General features: G+C 43.0%; 1 protein-coding gene and 1 long non-coding RNA gene across 2 annotated transcripts; both read right to left on the reverse strand.

Annotated features, from left to right (window-relative positions):
* Positions 1 to 3,863: 3,863 nt before the first annotated feature.
* On the reverse strand, positions 3,864 to 4,596 carry LOC118418715. Its single transcript, XR_004831511.1, has 2 exons — positions 4,310 to 4,596; positions 3,864 to 4,053 (listed from the first exon to the last, which is right to left on the reverse strand). It is a non-coding gene; the product is annotated as an uncharacterized LOC118418715 (long non-coding RNA).
* A 145-nt stretch (positions 4,597 to 4,741) lies between these two features.
* On the reverse strand, positions 4,742 to 21,036 carry LOC118417560. Its single transcript, XM_035823153.1, has 27 exons — positions 20,977 to 21,036; positions 15,305 to 15,429; positions 14,838 to 15,073; positions 14,518 to 14,658; positions 14,020 to 14,158; positions 13,283 to 13,451; positions 12,882 to 13,020; positions 11,540 to 11,701; positions 11,290 to 11,330; positions 10,954 to 11,060; positions 10,593 to 10,851; positions 10,184 to 10,306; positions 9,922 to 10,044; positions 9,679 to 9,807; positions 9,437 to 9,559; positions 9,077 to 9,199; positions 8,817 to 8,939; positions 8,536 to 8,658; positions 8,186 to 8,308; positions 7,732 to 7,998; positions 7,308 to 7,489; positions 6,728 to 6,897; positions 6,497 to 6,599; positions 6,118 to 6,257; positions 5,865 to 5,973; positions 4,980 to 5,169; positions 4,742 to 4,752 (listed from the first exon to the last, which is right to left on the reverse strand). The coding sequence occupies exons 2-27, from the start codon at positions 15,407 to 15,409 to the stop codon at positions 4,742 to 4,744; spliced, it is 3,660 nt and encodes a 1,219-aa protein (XP_035679046.1). The 5' UTR covers positions 15,410 to 15,429; positions 20,977 to 21,036.
* Positions 21,037 to 21,942: the final 906 nt, after the last annotated feature.

The following is a 21,942-nucleotide window of genomic DNA, read 5'->3' on the forward strand; positions in this document are numbered from 1 at the left end:
GCAGATGTGGGGTGATATTAGCAAGATTTTTTGAAAGTCAATGCCTCTTTGAAGGAGTTGAGTAACTTAAGACCCTGGAGCACAGTCGGTAATTGGGATGGTGTGTGTGTGCGGGGGGGGGGGGGGGATTGAGGCACATGGGGGGGGGCACTTTGCTAAGGGTAGGTAGGCTAGTGCGTGTGCCCGCGTGCACATGTGCGTGTGTTGATCAGGCTTAATCGTACGTAGGCATGGTAGGGGTTTGTGTCTAGCTATCAAGTATAGTAGGCATGAGGGGTAGTGGTAGAAGGTGCATGAGATAAAGGGATATTTGACAGCTACATCTGTATAGTAGGCAATGGGGTGGTTGTTTACATAGCTTGGTCCGTACAGTAGATATAGGTATGGGGGTAGGTAGTGGTATTTGCCTAAAGCTACGTTCGCATAGTATGTAACGTTATGGGGAAAGGGGATGTTTGCCTATGTAGATCCGTGTAGTAGGCAGATGTGTGAAGTAGGTATGGAGAGAGGTTACTTGCCTAACTACGTCCGTACAGTAGGAAGGGAGGGGGTGCTTGCCTAACTATTTCCGTACCGTAAGAATGCTAATGTGGTGCACATGCTTTTGCCTAACTAAGTAATAGCCTGATTTAATCGCGCTTCTCAGGCCCGTCGTTACACAGACTAACTAAGTACAATAGCAAGATGGTTGAGGGGAGAGTCGTTTAAAATTTTCTCTGACAAGCTAGGTTTGTACAGTAGCCTTGGGTTGAGGGTGTGTGTGCTTTTGTCTGCTTTAAGGAAAGTCTGCTCTGTAGCCATGGTAGGGGCAGGGGGTATTGGTGTAGTAGTCTGTCTGCCTACTTCGGTCCGTACAGAAACCAGGGGAAAAGGTGCTGCTTTCGCCCATTACTAGGGCTAAAGAATGAGTAGGGTGGGGTACAATTTACCGTACAAATGTAGATCATCAACACATAGATAACAGAGACGTATTTTTATACCAAACCTGCAGATTTATTCCTAAAAAGACTTAGATAGTTGTGAGTATACAATGTAATTCTTATAAATCTAGCACAATCAAAGAAGTTTGTACAATCCATTTCACTTCTGTGACAGTCAAACTCAAATCATGATGTTACCTTACAGCACATAAACCTGTATGCACGTAAACTCAGAAGTGCCTGATGTTAACTTCTTTACTTGTTTGCACAAAATTCTGGAGTCATAAGCTTATCGATATAAAATTGCCTGTCACCTTGTAGTGCACCTAAATAAAACTAATTAAAGATTCTGTAGTATTAAGTGATTATATTACACCTTCCTCAAGTACTTTTACAAATGCTGCATTTCTAGTGCTTAAATATGATGTCAACTCGTCAGAACTTGTTGATGAAAAGAAATCGCTTGTCCTAGGTTTATTGATACATGATGCATCTACTTGAAGCTAAATAAAACTGTCGTATGAAATAGAACGATATACTACTAGTAGATGTTAGATACTGTATATATATAACTGTTATTCGTAGTTTAAGAGAAAAAGAGAGAAGACAAAAAGACGTAAGATGTACACAAAGTTAACCTTAAGTACAGGTAAGAGGAAGGAGGTGTGTGTATGGGAATAGAAGGGCAGAAAAGGTAGGGAATCCAAAAGACTGAACGAACACATATAGTGTAGAAAAAGAATGAGATAGAAGAAAAATATTGGTTAGTTTTACATAGTTATTGAAGTTAGGTAAAGATTGAAGTAAGTATCACCAGTTAAGTATATTAATGTAATCAAAAATAGAATAACAAAATTGATTCTAATCCACAATGTGTAACAGCTATTCAGATGCTTTCGATAACTTTCCAAGATATTACCATTTGGAGCATGGTTCCTTACGTTTCTTCTGACTAGAATGGTGGTTGTTTACAGACACGATGGCCATGAAACTTAAAGCATCAATCTATCTTGAATGAAATGAAACAAACTGCCAAAATTAGAATTAATAAGGGTCAGGAGTTGCTGTATGTTAGAATTTCTATGGACGTCATATCCTAAGATATAATATCTTAAGTTTGGGTGGGATTTTAGGTTCCTTTATGCAATTTATGTTATGTTTTTTGTGGCTTACGTTACATTTAAAAGGCCTAAAACTCCATATTGCAGAGAGAATAAGGGTATCCAAGGGTAAATAAACATCTGTCTTCAGAATCCAGTACTGTAACCCAAAAGTTTTTGTGAACTTCAAGTAAATAAAAAAAAAGAAAAGAATTAAGAGTGGTTGAGATTTGCAGTTTTGATTACTGTTAGATGTTGTACGTTTCAGGTCTCGTGGTTTGAGGGGATATCGTACTTGTGTTTTCTCCATCATGGCCACCGTGCCTGTCACATTGTGTTCTGCAGGAATGGTATGATTTTACATGATTTTTTAATTTTTTTTTTGCTGACAACAGTGACCTTTCTTATTGCCAAGGAGCTTTTTTCAAGATAAAAGCTCCTTGTTATTACCAATTGACACAATTCGCTATAGGGGGTGATACCATAAAACGAAGCCTTCAAGGTGTCGTTATATTTTATCATCTTTCGTTCTTTTGTAATTCTATTTTGAAGCAATATTTCAAAACAATATATCTTGGTGTGTGAAAGCCGAAAATCTATTTTCTGTACCTGTTATTACATTGTCATTTTACATATAAATCTTCACATCGATCAAATCATCCAACCTTTATTTCTCCTTACCGCCAATTTTGTTGAAGGCCACACACACACACACACACACACACACACACACACACACACACAAATTAGCGTCCTTTGACAATTCGGATTTTGTTGGCCTCCATCTTATTTTTTGTTACAATGCCATGACTCATGCACCAGTTCACAATAAACACGTTTTCATGTAAAATAGCATTTTTCCTGCTGTTGTCAAATGGCAATTTTCAATGTGTTACGTATGTCCTATACATACTACAAAAAAGGGTATATTTCTTGATTTGGGAAACTTTGATGTAAAATGTACTTCCACTGGATACCCAAACAATGTTTTAACTGGAAAAATGTTCTTTTCTATTAGATCTTATCAGTGGTGAATTTTGATTCTTACATGTAGGTCATTAACCTTTCAGGCTCATTGTTGCCAGCAGTTTTATCTAGATCTACTTTATGATATGATTAATATATTTGTAACATAAAACAAGAGCAAAGGGAGCAAAGGTTCAAGTGATAGATGATCCAAGTCACCAAAGAGCGTATTGCGGCAAAACAGCAGAATAAACATGCGAAATGAATGTCATTGGGGCGTAATCATCATGGACAGATATACTCAGCTTTAACAGCATGCACATTGCCCTGAAACATGGAATGGATGAAAATGATTATAGATAGTAAAAATGCTTGAATGACAAAGGAAAGATATTAAACGAGGTTAAAACAGTTTTAGAGAGGTGTTTCAAAATGTCATGATGGAATGTTCGCTTTAGCGGGTTATATCAAACTTCTCTAACAGCTAAGGGTTGATAACCTGACAGGTACTAAGAGCTGATTCATCTTCTCTTCTGATGATGTTTTTAGAGCCAATTTTGATGTTTTGGCAGAAGGGGGAGGTTTAACAGTGATGCCAATTGCGTAGTTACAGCAAGACCATGTTGATTTGATTATATGAATGGCAATTTTCGACCATTCAAAAAAAGGTTTTGAACCTTACTGTAAATCGTACAAATCAGCTGCAAAATTAGCAAATATATGAAGTAGATTGAACAAAAAATATCAGAAAACAAATCTAGAAGACCGTGGTCAAGGTCAAAGAGGTCAATGGAATAACAAAACTGAAGAATTAGTCATTTGTTTAGCCTTCCTGACCATTTAGATTTCATAATGTATTGGCCTTTTTTTGCCAAAGTTTTTCGCACGCAGTTTTAGGGTTTCCAGAAGATGTCATCCATATAATCAAATCAAAATGGCCTAAGATGTTTTCAGAAATACTTAGAGGCTCCAGGTAGGCCCAATGTTTCCTCAGGCCCGGGCCTGGAATCATCCTTAAATCTTGGTCTTGTCCTTTCCAAACACCTCAAAGGCGTAGTTTTCCATCCCTGTAAAACAAACAAAAAGTATCATTTAGTCCTTGGAGCTAAACATTTTGGCAGACCAGAAATTAGTAAGAGAGGTGAGAATTTCTAACTAGCAATATGAGACATACAGAACAAGAACAAGAACATGTGCATCAGTAGTTAGTCACAGATTGTTTTATTTGATGATGCAAAGGGCTACACTAAATTTTAATACATTGGTCCTCTTATTTTTTTTCAGCAGAAAACGTAACCTAACCCATATCGCTGTCATACTCACCGATGAAGTCCTTAGCCCGTGCCTTGCCACGCTTCTTCCTCACCAGGACCACCACAACCACGAGCAGCAGGAGACCGGCCAGTCCCCCAATTGTGCCTGCTGCCACGCCAGCAACTGGAACGTTGGAACCTACATAGATAAGTCAACAGAACAGGAACTCACTGACTAGCCAAACTTACAATTACCATGTATATGGATTTATCATTTCAAAGATGATTGCTGGCACAATAACATCTACTTGATAGGTAATTGAGTGTCATTACATTGCAAAGTACTTCATGGGCAATACACTGAATTGCAATATAAAACATTAGGTTTCCTTGATCAATGATTTTTTTTCTGTTTGGTGTTGTTATGCTTGTCATGCATTGCATCAGCTTAGCTATATAAAATGTACATGTACACATGAAAGACGTTTAAGATATGACGAAATTATTTGATGCCTATATGATTTGAGACCATTACTACATAGATCAATAGTCCAAAGTGAAACATACAAAGAAGTGTTGGTTGGGTAAGACCAGAAGATATTTTAAGAAATGTCCTTTTACGACATTTCAGATGAAAGAAAAAGGTAACACAGTAGTTAAAAGATCTGCAGGTATCTCGATATGCAATGGACAGAAACTTACAAAATCACTCTGTACGAAGCATAGTATTGGCCCTTTACCTGCGTCTTGTTCCCTGACGATCCGGAATGGTCCTTGGGTGACAGACTGCTGAACGTCATTGCTACTGTCGCGTCGGACCCGGTCCTCTCCCGCCACGTCCCTGCGGCGTCTGGCGGGGATGCAGCCCTGCCTGCACCGGGAGTTCACGTCATCCTTCAGGCAGATCACCATGGTGCAATGGAGATATACCTGTCATACAGAAAGTCAAGGCATTCACCAGGTACTAATATATGTCACGTTTTTCACTGCCTTGTTGTGCATTATCGCTCTCTCATTATCTTAATTACATCTTGTGCACGTTCATGTGCAAGTTAGACAGCTGTGTAATATATCAGTACGTTATGAAATTTTTACAAAAATCAGTCAAGATGATGGGTGTTTTATATATATATATAGCTTCTGCGAGAAGAATCATCATCAGGATTAAGCACTTGCAAAGAAGCATGGTATGATAAAATATCGCTACAAGAGTAAAAAAATTACCATGTTCTAAAGATTCTCAACTTCCCAACCACGACAGCGAACATCATTGATATATAGGAACTTGTGAAGAAATTTAAGAATCGAAGCCCATATCTAGAGACTACTCATGCAAGAATAAAGGCCATTCATAATCTTACATATATATGACCAGGCAACAGCCACCATCAGTCTCACCAGCACCTCACCACAGTCTCTGCAATCCCTGAGAACACTGCTTCATCAAAGCTTCACCACTCTCTCATTATTCCTCCCTGCAACTTGAAATCGAAGGTCAACACCAAAACTATCCTTCCACGGCTCCTAAATTGATCACCTCAGCCTTAGGATTGTCTAAGCACTCTAATCAATTATATCAGCCACCACCAATGAAAGCAACATTTCCATATGCCCATTTAGTTTACCAGACTGGGATCGGCGGCGTTTGGAAAGGTGAAGGCTGTAATGGAAAAGTACAGTGCCATGTCAGTAGAACGGGCGCTGTCCCTCGTCAGGGTGGTATCGATGTCACAACTGCAGGGGACAGAATGGTAACAAAACTTACATTCAACTCCACAGGTAGCTAGGTCCAGACTTTTTACTGCAATGTATGGAAGCAGATACATAACATTTAGGAAAAGCGTGAATGCGTGAATGGTCAGACATAGGCGTACGAACCCGTCCTGAATGATGATGACTCTCGGTGAGTCGTCAGGGTCCATGGTGGGAGTAGAGACACAGTCCAGGGCGAACAGCTCCAGGTTACTCAGAGGTGAACGCACGCTCAGGCTATAGTGGATGCGGTCAGTCGGCAATACCTGACCATGAGAATGACAGGAGGGATTTGTAGGAGGCAACATGTGAGGAAGGCAAAAATAACAATAAAAACTTTTACAACTTACCATGTGGAAATTGGTATAGAAGTTGCCTGTCTTGATAAAACACAGGAAAACAAGTCTAGCATTCAAATACGTTTTTCTGTGTATTGATACAAGGCATCGATATGTATAACCATCATGCCATCTTGAAGATGCAGGTAAAGAATGAATTTTTATACCTGAAGAGGAAAGTTGTCCGAATTGTAGGAAGCGCTGAAGTCCGCAGATGTATACATGTGCATCTCAAAGATAAAGCTGTTGTTCGCATTCACAACCTGCACACTGAGAGGAAAATACATAAACATGCGATTACTGCCGTAGAAATAAAGTAGGATACCAAACAGCAAAAGTCATGAGCGTGTGGCCATCAGGGCAAGGGACAATCAGATGACCTAACCAGCAAAACGTACCGAGGGGATGGAATGTTGTACAGGATCTGTCTTCCCGAGACCTCGTACCGACGGAGAAACTCACAGTGGAACCGTTTCCTGAAAGGCGTGCCCCTGACAGCGCCATTGTCATATACCACTTGTCTGGCGATGACCTCGTTGATGAAGGTAAATTTGTCATCTGATGAAACCTACATGTAGGTGAAGAAAGCAAAACATCCTATAACATTACTTGTTTACTAGTTTTTTTAAAATACATTGTATATGTACGAAGGCACCTCACAACAAGATGCAAAGCTACATTAGAGTGTCATTCTTTATGCTGTATCTAGGGTCCCCATCACCACATTAAGGCTTGGAGAGACACCATTTAGTGCTAAGGCGGATTACATGAATGGTGCAGTAGCAATCACATCTCATGCAGGTGTAGCCATGGGACTGAAGGTTTTGAACTTCTGCGGTCATCGGCCTGACTTACGCGTTTCGTAGTCGTCTGAGTCGATTTGAAGTCGACTTAGGGCCAACGTGACGTCGAATTGAAGCCACTGAGTCGACTACAAGTTGACTTAAAAAGGGCGGGTGTAAAAAGAACCATACTCACATTTTGAAAGGTCCCACACTCTTGAAGACCAGTCTGCACCGTCACCTCTGTGGGATTGACTGTGGCTCGGCAGGTGTCGTCCAACAGGTGCATATTGTCCACAAATACGCCAGGCAGGGCCGCTCTAGGCAAGGACAGCTGCATCTGATCCTGACTACACACCACGTTCACTTCCACGTCAGCTGTGACAAGGCAATGTGCAGTCATGCTTTATCATATCTGCTTCTGTATACCTGAACCCACATGACATTCATTTATACCTCAACTGACTCATGGCATTTACATTCTCATGGTCTTCTATTCCATTTGCATGTGATAGAACTCATAATGTACATCTTCACATTTATTTTGTTTCTGGACCACAGCTGCTTTCTTACACCAGGGTCTCTATTCCTCTCTGATAGTCAAATCCATTCCGACTGACCTGTCATCTGCGTCCCGCTGATTTCCCCATTCTTCGTGTCGTTCACGCCAAACGAAGTGACAGTGAAGGTGTACTCTGTCTGTGCCCAGAGTCCCAGTACAGTGGCTGTGGTGTCGTTAGCTGAGGGCGGGGGATGGAGGTCTCGGTGCGAGCCACTTGTGCTGCTGTACCGGACCCGGTACCCCATTATCAGGAGGTCAGTCGGCGCCGTCCATGATAGCGAGACGTAGTCCATCCCGACATCGGTGAACGTTAAGTTGGAGAGCCCTGGAAAAGGAGTTATTCTTTTCCTACAAGCTCAACGATGTAGCAAAGAAAAAGAGTATATGCTCCTATATGTGTCAGGTGCCTATTCAGGTCTGGGTACGATAAAATCTAAAAAATGAACAAACTTCCATGACCATTCAGTAGAGAAAAACAAAGTAGACATGAAAGTTATGGTACACCTCCTTACCTGTACAGTTGACGCCGTCGCCCATGTAGCCTGAACGGCATGCGCAGGTATAACTACCGACTGTGTTGGTGCAGGAGGCATGGGGACTGCAGTTGTCGGCACCATTGGCACACTCATCAATTTCTGTAGGAAGATTAGATTGTTATCGTCTTTAGTAGATTAGCTTTGAGTATGACATGTTTTCACTGATGAATGGAATGATGCGAATAATGGAAATGGCTGCTTTGTGTCTTTATAATGTTTTTGTTCAACAATTGACAGCAACGATTTCTTGCCGAGCTAGACAAATTTTAGAACTGGGGCATGGATTGTACAAATGACTGGGTAGAAGAAAACGAGCATGTTTCTACCAGTACAGATGACGCCGTTGCCGCCGTAGCCTGAATGGCATGCGCAGGTAAAACCACCGACTGTGTTGGTGCATGTGGCTTGGGGACTGCAGTTGTCGGTCCCATTGGCACACTCATCAATGTCTGTAGGAACATGTTTGAAGATTAGCTTTTTTACCGACTTTGGTATCGACGTTTTGTCACTGTGATAAAGATTCCATCCTATAAATGCATGCATATGCTTGCATCATCCATTGGCAAAATCTACGTAAACTGAAGCATGAAAAATGCCCCTTCCATACCAGCACAGGAGACACCGTCGCCAGTGTAGCCTGAGTGACAACCACAGGTAAAACCACCGGCTGTGTTGGAACAGGAGGCATGGGGGCTGCAGTTGTCAGTACCAGTTGTACATTCATCAATGTCTGTGGGAACACATGGAGTGTAGCTTTGTGTATGACTTCTTCACGGGTGAAAATTTCCAAAAATACATGATTGAATATTACACCAATATGCACAAGTAAAACAGTAGCAGGGAAAAAGAAAGTGTTTTCTTCTTTACCAGTGCAGTTGACGCCGTCGCCGCTGTATCCTGAATTACATACACAGGAAAAGCTGCCGACTGTGTTGGTACAGGAGGCTTGCGCATTGCAGTTGTTGGTACCAGCCGTACATTCATCGATGTCTGCATAAAACCCATAGTTTCAATTATTATCACCTGTGGCATGTTTCCTTTACGTCAATAACATGTCTCAAGCTCCCACTGTCTTAGGGTGGACATGAAAATAAAGGCTGCTTTATAAGTTTGTGATGATTTTGTCACACAAGTAAAAACAGCGATTTCTTGCCAAGCTGTACAAATCCAGAACTGAATTGTACAAATGATAAGTTGGGAGATCTACATAATGAACATTATCCATACCAGTACAATTGACACCGTCGCCGATGTAGCCAAAGTCACAAGCACAGGTAAAACTGCCCGGCATGTTGGTACAGGAGGCCTGGGCGCTACAGTTGTCGGTACCAGCCGCACACTCGTCGATGTCTGTTGGAACACAAATATGGAGAATGACTTGGTCACTGTGATTCCTACAAAATGTATGGTTGCATCTGGAACAAAAATTGAAAGAAAGGCTAGCTCGGGTGAAATGTTCTTGTCCATACCAAGACAGAAGACACCGTCGCCAGTGTATCCGGAGTAACAAGCACAGGTAAAAGAACCGTCAGTGTTGGTACAGGTGGCTTGGGCGCTGCAGTTGGCTGTGCCGGGGTCAGCCGCACATTCATCTATGTCTGTAGAAACACATTGAGGTTTGATTAGCCATTTTCTTACATATATAATGACGTAACTCTGCAACCAATTGAACAGTATACAAGGTCAAGTGAAACGAAAAGTACGCTGCATACCGGTACAAGTGATGCCGTCGCCGCTATAGCCCACGTTACATACACAGTTAAAACCACCGTCTGTGTTGGTACAGGAGGCTCGGGCGCTGCAGTTGTGGGTCCCAGCAGTACATTCGTTGATGTCTGCAGACACACATAACATTTGCTTTAACAACAGCCTTTGTCTTTACTAATATTGTAATTGACCCATGATTATGTATCTCTGTAACCAAACTGTGCGGAAAGTAATGTAGGATCTAGGAACAAAAACACACGTTCATACCAGTACAGGAAACACCGTTGCCGGTGTAGCCTGCTTTACAAGCGCATGTAAAACCGCTGGCTGTGTTGGTACAGGAGGCTTGGGGGCTGCAGTTGTCGGTTCCACTTGCACACTCATCGGTATCTGGAAGACGAAGTGTGCTTTCTCATGTACTTTCTCATTCAGCTAATACAACTGAAGGCAGTTTCACAATTTAATTTAATCAGGAAAATCTTTTTATCATTGTTCTCCATTCAGGTATTGAACTCTTCACTTCAATAATTCTTTATTCGGCAAGGATTTTGTACCAACTTTTTAAAAAGTGGTGCAAGCTCATAAAAAAATCGAATGCACCAAGTTTCCTCTATTGAATGTTCATTCACTCCTTACCATCTGACATCTCGTATTGTCACGATGACTGAGAACTTACCAGAGAACGTCCATGTACTCCTGCTACTGATGCCGACAAAGGGAGGGCCGCTGGCCGCACAGTTGGCCGGGCTCACTACCACACCGGCGTCCATCAGGATGTAGTGGTTGCCTTGGCCGATCACGTTCGGAGCTGTCGTGAAGCTGAGGGTGTTGCCCGAGATCTGGACATCAGACGAACTGCTGGTGTCGATGGTATGGACCTCCATGTCCGTGTCGTCAAAGAACCGTATGTACTTGGGTGTTGATGGCAGTTCAGGCTGCAACAGAATGACTCAGTTTCGTCATAGCACAGGAGGATTGTTTTCAGATTACACAATTTACAGATGGATACTGAATACACAATAATTGAATAGGAATACCTTGATGTCAAAAGTCAATGACCATGTAATCTGCTGAGTGATGTCGACCTGGTGAGTTGGAGTACGTGTTTGCAGCATGGCGGCAGGGGGATTGTTATTTCCAGTTGCTGTATAGCATAGAGGTTTTTATCAATACACGGATTCCATTCCATTGTCACTTCGTGGTACGTTATGTTATCTTAGTACTTACAAATTCGTTTTATCACATCATCGTTTACATTCATGAGAAATTTTAACGTCACCAAAATATCAGTTAAAGCAAGCAATGCTGTCGTTGATGTTTTCTGTTTGGTGACAACTGTGTCCGCATTTCTGAAGGTACAGATAGATTCTTACCTCCTGCTAAAAGTGTCACACATCTTTGGCTGGACTCAAAGCTATGAAGGCAAAAACAAAGGTGTTACTGAAATAAATGAAATTATTCAGGGACATAAATGAGAGGAAAAACGTCACTGCATTGGTCTTACAGATACCGTTAGACATATGATCAGTATGGAACAGTATGGGCAACTTTATGAGAAATGCTGCCTTTCTACACTGTAATTCTTACTACTTTGTCATACTTTGAAGAGTTTTGAGCCCATACCCAAAGGAGTCCTTTGCACGGAAACAGAAAATGTGCTGCCCGGCTTGTTGTGCCGTTGGTGTCCATGTGACCGTGACGGAGGCACGCTGTGGGTTGTTCGGATCAACCGCCAGGCTGGACTTGGTCAGACCGATGGGCGAAGTCGTTAGTATTTCGCTGATCCTTCAGGAAAAACACAACGAAAACAGTTTATTCAATTACGCAAACGTTATTTCATAAATATGTGTATGTTTGAATTGACTCTTGAATATAACATGCATTGGCATAATGCCGGTAGTAAGACTTATACCGGTAGATTAAAAATACTGGAACTTAAAGAGATCTACACATGCAACAATAGTTATTTCTGAGCTGTGCACACTTCAGACATCTAGGTGTCCAATACACCATTTACAAAGCATCGATAACAATGCATTCGAAGACAACAAGGCCAAAAGTTTTCAGTATACTTTTTTTTTTAATTTCGGGGTAGGCAGCTCGTCGTGGGACGAACACACTGTCACATTCATTGCCAAATTTATATAGATCATAATTACACATGCTCACGGCACAGGACGAACATGATTCAACAACAATCTTGAATTTCTGTTGGTGACCTACAACTCATGTAAAAGTGTGAAGAACCGTTGCATAATAGCCCGGATCTACGACTGAATGGGCAAAATTGAACGTACGCAGCCATTTTCCCGCCATTTTTATAGCTACGCTAGCAGTGAAGTGTTACGTCATAGCGGTTGTGACGGACAGAAGTTAAATGAAAATTCTTGACAGTATACGTCCGTTTTCTCATGACATTTTGTATGCTCATGCAGGTTTATGTTTTATGCATTTACTGACAGAAAAGGAAGGAACATCAGAGGATGTATAAATGTACATAGCGGCAGTTAATTGTGACGTGTTTCTTCCTACCGGTATTTTGTACCCCCTCCCAACCACGCGCCCGTTCGCCGTGTAATTCCGCGGCGTGTTACAATTACAATATTACGCTTTTAGCAGGACAAGAGTGGCAGAAAAGTTACACAGAAGAAGTGGCAAGGGTAACCTATAACAGCAACATGTAACTGGAGAAAATGATGCGTTGACAATTTGTCAAATCAGTATGGCTAGAGAAATCGTCGTAAACGTACCGGTATTATGATAATAGATGTTAAGTTTCATTTCATCTAAAACAAGTTAGGAAGTATTTTCAAGAAATTGATATAATCATATCTTCATCAAGCCAGCTTTCTTAACGATTAACTACATGTGTCATTTCATTTTATTCCGCCGCTTTAAATGTAACTTAACGTTACTAATCATATTCAACATAAGCATAAAAGAAGTCGCTACAAAAGCTTATTACGTTACTCCGCTACGCCCTGCCTCCGCTTGAATGACTGCAGTGTACGTGTCGCCGGGAGGAATGCCGATGCAATCCTGGTCATCAGGCGTCTGGCCAATAAGCTCTGGCCGTTGATTGCAGGGTACATTGGACGATTCAACTGGTAAAAAAGATATTCTTGTAAATCCCAAATTTTGGTTCATTTTGACAGTTGTATTTGATGGCAACGAAACACTTATCATTTCCAATTGCACATGTGCAGCCGTGATGCATTATGGTATAGAGGTGTAAGTTAAATGTCAAGGATGCACTTAAATTGTACATGCGGACCCCTCGGAACTGTGCAGTGGTCTATCATTAGATTTCTACAGACCAGAAAAGGTTTTAGAACTTGCGCAATAGATTGTATTGAAGATACTCACCAAAAGCCAGAAACTGAAGTGGTATCTGGGTGAAGGGACCACACGATGCGGGAAAAGGAGGAGAGGAACAGGACGGGCTGCGGACGAAATCTTCCAGGACGAGAGCAATGGCCCACCAGCCTGTTGCCATCCCTCCTCCCGCAGCTGTGTAGTGCAAGGTGCACGTTCCCTGTGTGTCAAGATGGGCGAGGGACTTGTCAAGAAAGCAAGCATATAGCAGTGCATCGTTTGATAATGAGGCTGTTGAAAGCATGGAATAAACCTGTGATACATTAGCACAGCAGTTTAGCCTCCTTCGCAGAATTTCGAAGCGGTCGTGTTTATTTTTGGAGAGCGCTGTTTCGGAGTTTTCAACATGGACTAAGGTGCTGGGAGTTACCACTCACGGGTTACCCTGAATCAGCGCTAACCCAAAAATAAACACCGCCGCACCGAAAGTCTGCCAAGGAGGCTACTAACAATTCATAATGTCTTCAAAACCCGTAGCATTCTACCGAAGTAAATGTTTTGTACTATTTCTGGCAATGCCCTGAACTCATGATATACTATCAACAAATTAAACACAAATCAGTTTAACTTCGCCATTAATGTAATGATCATAGTTTGGCGGTTTGGGTGTCCATGGTGGTGATAATGCCATGGACAGCGTCAGTGTATATCAATTGGCGCTTGGTCATGGCATTATTACTTTTTGTCAGAGTATGGCAATTTAAGACAGCACACGTTGCTCCACCTACCTCGTCCAGGTTCACATTAGGCAGAGCACCACAGACGCCACCGCATTCGTCGGTTCCACTACCCCACCTGCACCTCACAGCATCTCCATCCGGGTCCTCCACCGGGATACGGATTATAGAGTCGCACTGTTGTATAATTCTGTGGGAACAACAGTTTTTTTTTTTTAATTTACAAGGAAAGGAGAACTGTTTCTTGCATTATAGAATTGTTAAGATACCAACGCAAGTTTTACTGATAATCGCGCACATGTAATATCGTGACACTGAATAGTAGAAGCATGTAGGGAGGTCTGCTGACCCATTTGGCCAATTCAAATCTCTCGCCCATCAAAAGCTGCTCCTGGTACTCTCAGTGGGCACCTGACCGTGATGCTGCTTTGTTGATTGATGATAAGTTTTGATTACTTTGAGATCAGAACTTGTGCTGCTTTCGTGGAGGATTCTACCTAAGAGGGGTATGCTACTTATCACTAATGAATGCTACAGCTTTTTTCCTACCTCACAATCGGTGCACTTGCGCTGATTGGCGAAGAGTTCGGCTGGCCAGTGTCACTCCTGGGCGAAAGGTCAACCACAGTTTTGGCGTACCAGCTTCCTGATCCGCGTTCATTCACATTGATCCAACAGCAAGCCCCATAGCTGTAACAGAAAGAATTTACGATGATTGGAAAAGAATATTTATAACTTTTAGCAAGTGTCGGTCAAAATGGGATTAACACATAGCTAAGATCAACTTCGCAGGAGTTGCATGTGGCTGACGATCGACGATGTACGTGCATGATAATCACAATGTGATGGAATCAAGCTACTCTACTTACTACACTATCCGCGGTGTTGCATCGTTAAAGACATAGTCGAAGGTGTTCCCCCCAGTCGCCCAGTCCTCGCTGACGCTGAAGTCAGTGCAGTAGTACCGAGTAGATGAGAGCGCGCCTTCTTGCTGGGTGGACCAATTTTCGTCAGCCCCGTGAAGAGTTCCATCTACTATACTATTCTGAGTACAATCGCTGTTTGATGACGACCTTCTCCACGCTATCCTGAAGGAGAAATGGACCTGAAACATAGAATTATAATTAAATTGTTAATTCTGTATGCAATATATAGCAGGACAACCTCAGAGGTGGTCCTCGAGGACTAATCTCCAAGCAGATCCTACGCTACCGGTAGCGAAACACACTCCTAGGCGGGCTTCACTCCTCTGCCAGCTTTTGATACTATCTTTATACTACCGCAGGATCTGCTTGGAGATTACTCGAGGACAACCTGAAATGAAGGAATCCCTCACCAGGCCAGTGGTGCTTTTGTCCGCCCTCCAGGAGATGGTAGTTCCACGGAAGTGGCTCCCCGCCGCCAGAACTGCCAGCAGCAAGACGAGCACGGCACATCTCATGATGGTCCTCTTCAGGCGTCCTGAAAAGGGCAGTGAAATTTGGTGAATCACTGAAGAATTTTTGTTAATCTTTTTTCAAGTTCCGAATCTGTGCGCCGTGATTGCCGATATCGCAGCGCGGTTATTATTGCTAGGGTCACATTTCAAAACCGGGGCCCGGCCAAGCAGTTTGGAGGAACTAAAATGATGATATGACATCGGAAGAGACAATACTGACCAAATATTCAGGAGCATAAATTGCACATATTTATGCCTGTATAAATTTTGACTTCAAGTTTCAAAAAACATCCCAGCCGCGCCCCGAGTGGGAAATGTGACATTAGCATTGCAGATGCAGACAGAGCTTATATAGATAATCCTCAACAGTTCCTGATTGAAGCGGCGTCCGTTAATACTGAACTAAAAGATGATTTGTATATGAAATGTATCTACACGATAACCGGCATTCAAAGTTTGTGGTGTGATCTGTGACCTGCATAGACTGTTCACGTTTCTCAGAAGAACCTAAACTGTCTTTGTTCATAGTCATGAGCATACATGAAAAATGTCGCACAAAGTCCTCTCGTAGAAGGATCGAGATAGGCATGCCTTTTGTCTCATCCCCTCTTTCGCTTAGGTCACATTTCCGAACCGGGACCCGGCCGGGTAGACTTCGAGAACGAAAGGTACAATATAAGAGACAACAAAACACACACAAAGTAATAAAACTAATAATTTGTGTGATTTACACTTTATTTTTCGTTTCCGCAAACATCCCGGCCGGGCCTGGGTTTGGAAATGAGACCATGGCTTTAGAAGATTCTGGCCAGGTGTGAGTAATGGTGTAAGACAACTCGCCTGTAACCTGCGTGCGGCGAACTTTCTCAAATTGCCAGGGGATTCTCGCACAAAGTCGAAAATAAAGTCATTAATCAGAATCATAAACAAAGCCAGTTCAGTTCTCCTGAGACAAGTTACCACACCTACAAGTCACAGATCACAGATGGGCTGTCTTACAACATTATTCACACCTCGTATCAGATCATCGTAGTCAAACGTTACCGCACAAGCATGCCAATGAAACTTCTAATTTGTACATTCTTGTATCAAATGGCTGGAATGGAGAGACATAGATCAAGAGAGAAAATTATCATCAGTAAAAGTGAAAGAGCGAGAGATAGGGATAAAGAGACAAAATGATAGCATCGACGTCTGCCGTTCTTGAGGATGATGCAATACCTCAAATGTGCACAAAACATATGAGATGAAAACATACCACCAAAGGTACTATATTTAGGGGCAGTGGCTCATGTCTAATTTGTTTACGAACTTTGAGTCATCCAAAGGTCGTTTACTGGTTACTACTACTACAATTGTTTTACAGAAATACTTTCTAAGAATCCGGCCACGACATCCGAGGATACGATGTAAAACAAATCTCTCCTTGAAACGGAGTGCCAAGCAAAGCTGGGTGTCAAATGAATCTGGACAAGACACGGCGTGTCAAATTTAGACACGACAGCGCGGGTAAAAACAAAGCAAAACAAAGACAGAACGTGGCAAAACTCAGGGTATTTAGTTTGTACATTGTTATCCATTTAGGTCTGCAATTGGCTCATTCTCATTCGTTAGCGATCTTTGAGTTCAACATACTTTAGCCTTTCTAAAGTTTGTCGGTGCCGACGCCTTATTTTCACAAGAATTCTTTCTTGATTTGACTTTTGACAGATCTGCAACCTTCCAACACAAAATAGAAGCGCATATTGAAAAGGAACAATTTTGTATGTCTTTCACCACCCGTCTTCTAGTCGTCACGCCACAAACATAGGTGCGCACCCTGGCATGAATATATTACCGAGCGCAATCGGTCGGACGAGCGAGTACGAGGATTGGGGGTAGGCCGTGGTAGGCGGAGCGGACGTACGGTCAATTTTGTTTAAGGCAGCCGACACGATCGGCTAAAAGTCTGGCTTCAACGATACATAGGACCTTAATAGAACTAACGGCCCTTTTTGAACGACCGTACAAGACTATAACAATATCATTACGCCAGTCAGTCAGAGGCTTTTGTGATTAAATCCCTTACCTTCAACGAGGACTTTGAATGAAATAGTCCGGACCGATTTGGCAGGCCGCAGGCAAGACCACATATAATTCCTAACGCGTGCGGCGCTCGTGTGCTTAGCGTGCAGTCGCGCGAATGTGTATCTTTAAGTCCATATGAGGTCCGTATTACATTTTGCCAATACGTAGCCGCAACGCCGCTACTTTTCTTGCTGTGCATAGGTACGTATGTATGGCGCCTTCAGAGCGTAATCCGGGCGCACCAAAATTATGATGATCGCATACCTAACGCATTTCGGGCAGACGACATGACACGTAGGCATGCCGCTGGTGAAGGTCAGGGAGGATACAAATACTCTCCAAGCAGAGGTTAAGTCGCGTAGATATAGTAGTAGTCGGAAAAATTACACCGGCGCTGTAGATACAAAGAACATGAAGTAAAAACAGCTGCTTTTATTACTAGGGCAGATTCCATACTGGCGTGATCATGAAATTTTATTTGTCACAATGAGCCGTACCCGAAATGTGGATCATGATCATTTTCATACCAAATTTGGAGTGTTCGTCGAATACGCGTATCTGTGCATTTGTCATACGTTACTATTACAATGCCCTGGCTTTGTTCTTTGTCATGAACATACATGGGAAAATGCCCGAGGGAAAACTAAGATTGTCAGATTAAGACGAAAGCAAAGTCGTCAATATAATCATGAACAAAGGCAGTTAAGTTCTCCGGAGACAAGTTGCCACACCACAAGTCACAGTTCTCTAACACAATTATTCACACCTGGTATATCAGGCCAGTCTCTACCAGACCAAGATATAACCGTCCTTGACCAGACTGACTACGCTGGCTGGGAATACTTTACCTGGCTGGCTTTGCTACCAGAGGGTTTGGCCCATCGCGCAGCCAGTTTGTGGAGGGAGAATGCCAACCTTAAGCTCCCTGCACACGAGAGCACGAATGAGCCGGAATGCCGTCGGAATGAATATTCTTTTCTATTCCTGGCAATTCCTGGCAATGGACCCTTCCAGCCGAACACCGTAAGCCCCGCCCCCTGTTCGATCTCGGGTTCTATTTCAAAACCTCGGTCAAAAACGGCGCGAGTTGGCCGCCGCCGCTCTAAGCTGAGGATACCGTATGGCTTCGGTTTAGCTCTTGGGGCCCTGAAATCCTCTCAGAACGGGCAAAAGAAAAATGCTATGCATTCTTTGTGGAAGGCTACATCCACTTGGTACAGTCGTTTGAGGAGGGGGCGTATATAATTGCCGTTAGGGCGATATAATTTCAGTCAAAGTGGAAGTGGGAGGCGCTCCATAATATTACAATGTTGGTGGGCAAGAGTGCCCGCTTTCTGACATATGCATGCGGTCGATGCAGGTGTAAAGCTGGGTACGTATATCTGTGACGGGTTTTCTACCGCGTTTGTTGCGTGCATGGCATGCGCATACATGCTATTAAAGGAAAAAAAAAACAAATTAAGAAGAATTAAAGCAGCTCGGTCACTCGCGGATAAGGAGCTTGTACCACATGCCAAATATAAGATATTACTAGAAAGTCCGCTAGTGCAGAGCCCCGTCTCTTCTACGTACATTACTTTACATGTGCATACTGCCCAGGAACAAAGTAATGCTATGTAGCGCCTACACTTCCCAAAACAACTATACTCAGCCGGTGTAGTACAACAAAAAAGGCATAGCATTATCCTCTTGGCCATTCCTGTCCCACTAGGGCTTTTTTTGACCGAGCATTCGAAATAGAATAGGGGATTCTATTTGTTCGATATGGTGTTCGGCTGGAAGGGTCCATTCGTAGTGTGTTCTAACTGCATTCCAGCTATTCGTGCCCGTTCTTTTGGCTAGCCCGAAAGTTTTTGACATGTTAAAAACTGTCGAGGTGCATTCGAAGTGGAGAAATATCGAGTGGCATTAATAGTGTATTCTAAGTGTATTCTAACTACTCCTACTGCAGTCTGACCGCATTCTGCGGCATTCCAACATTATTCGAAACATTCTTATCTCATTCGATGGAGAATCGAAACGGCAAGCCATCTCGAATCCTGCCCGAATGTGGCCGAATTAATATCTGGAATGTAGTCGGAATGTCTAGAATACACTACGAATGCACAGGAATAGAAAATAATTTTCATTCTGACGGCATTCTGGCTCATTCCTTCTCGTGTGAAGGGGATTTAAGGCCCATTTGGAATTCCCACCCGAATGGCCCCGAACGTGGCACGAATTTTGCAAATTTTTCATTCCGACTGGTTCTGCTCGTTTCCTGCTGATTCGGTTTCAGTGTGAAGGCCCTATTAGCGTGGACTGACTCCCCTGGCCAATTTACTATATTTTACCGAATTCTGCTTTCCCCGTATCCCCATAGGACAGAAGGCCTGGTGGATCGTAGCCAAATCACATGCATGCTAATGAAGCTTTAGATGGACGTTCTTGTATCAAATGACTCGTGTGTCATGGTCTAAGCGGGTTCGTCATGCCCGAACATTCCAAAACCACAAAGCCTTTTAATAGACAATATAGAAATTACAGGGAAACCTGGACACGACAAGCGAACCTGAACGCGATAGGCGAGGGGGTATTCAAACAATACACAAGGAAGGTTGTGTCAAGCACATCAGTACACGACAGGTCCGGGGAGTACAAGCAAATCTGGACTCGACACGAGGTGTCAAACATATCTTGACACGGCACGACATGGCATACGGCACGACATGGCAAATCTACACACGTTTACACGCGGCAAAGCTTACCAAACAAATAGTGACGACGCGCACACATGTCATGAATTTATTACCGAGCATAATCTATCGGACAAGCCAGTTCGAGGATAGGGGAAAGCCGGGGTAGGCGAAGCGGATCGTCAAGTTTGTTTAGAGCACCCGCACGATCGGCTAAAAGTCTGGTGCAAGGGTAAATAGAACTTGATATAACTGATAGCTATTTTTGAATGATGGTACAAGAATATGACAATATCATTACGCCAGTCAGAGGTTTTCGTGATTGAATCCCTTGGGCCAGGACTTTGAACAAAATAGTCACATTTACACGTAATCCATTACGCGTGCGGTGCACCTGTACTTAAGCCCCCTTGACAAATCAAGAATTCATTTCGACCAACGTGTTGGCTCTAAACGGGCATTTTCGGCCGAAGAACGACCGACGTCCTGGTGATTACGCGTGCTTCGGACGACTTTTAGCAGCTCGGCCGACGTTCGTGGGGCCCTGGAAGCTGCGCATGAATTCAGCGAGGTCTTGGCGACGATTTTCTAACCTTTTATCTATCATACTCTTAGAGATATGCACGTTATAGCCTATAACGGTAGCCCTATGATGAAAAAGTCTAACACTGCGACATCAGGCCAGGGTATGAAACATCGGGATATAATATAAACAAATATCAAGAATAAATTTCAAAACGGCATTCCTGTTCAGGTCCCATGACGTGATATGTTCGAAACATGTCGTTACTGAAGTCTGGGCGAGAAAAGATGAACGCATGTACTTACTGGTATGTTTGTAGTCGAAGATGGTCAAGCCGGGCAACACGTATGTCAGCTAGCTGTCCAGCCCCCGACTGATCAGAACACACTGTTTTTTTAGTATTCATCTAACATGATTAAGATTCAGCCCCAGTATGGGCCAATCTCATGAAATGTCAAATATCACGTGTATGCTCCTCCCCACCTAGGGGCTGGGATTCCTTAGACGCATGCGCCGGTGCGCCAGTACTGCTTATTAGACTTAAAATAGACAGAATGTTAGAGACAGAGAAAAGAGGAATGAGTTAGCGATTAGAAGACTGGGGTAATGTACACAGAAAGGAATATAATACTGAATCAATGAGTGAGAGAGATGGAGAGGAGCAAAACATTAGTTGAGACAGATTTAGGCTATTAAACGTCACATTGCCAAACCGGGGCCCGGTCGGGCTGTTTGTGGAAACGAAAAATAGAAATGTATACGTAAAAATATTCACAAATAATGTCCACGGCTACTCTCTTTACGTTTTGTGTTGCTTGGTGTCTTTTATATCATACTTTTTCGTTCCCGAAAGCTGCCGGGCCCGGCCGGGCCCCGGTTTGGAAATGTGACGTAGGCCTTAGGAAGACACCAACAGCCAACAGAAGAGAGGAAAAGAAGAAGGGGAAACAAAATAAAGGATTAGTAGTACGGTATTGGTGGCGGTCATTCCGCGTGCACTCGAGGATAATGAAGTATTCAGTGTGACAGATAAAAAAGCCGCCAAAATGTTTTGGCGCCAAAAGTTGTAAATAATGTCTCGGTTCCTGGGCAGGCGACAGGGCACGTAGGCATACCACTAGTGAAGGTCTGGTGGCCAGGGAGGATACAAATAACAGCCACATCGACTCTCTGTCACGTCACACCGGTACTATGTCCGCACAAAAAAGCTGTAATGCCCTATATGTACTCTTGCAAGCGGAGCTCGTGAAATGTCAAATTTAATGATGCCC

This window comes from Branchiostoma floridae, chromosome 6, assembly GCF_000003815.2.
Source record: "Branchiostoma floridae strain S238N-H82 chromosome 6, Bfl_VNyyK, whole genome shotgun sequence".
NCBI classification, from domain to species: domain Eukaryota; kingdom Metazoa; phylum Chordata; class Leptocardii; order Amphioxiformes; family Branchiostomatidae; genus Branchiostoma; species Branchiostoma floridae.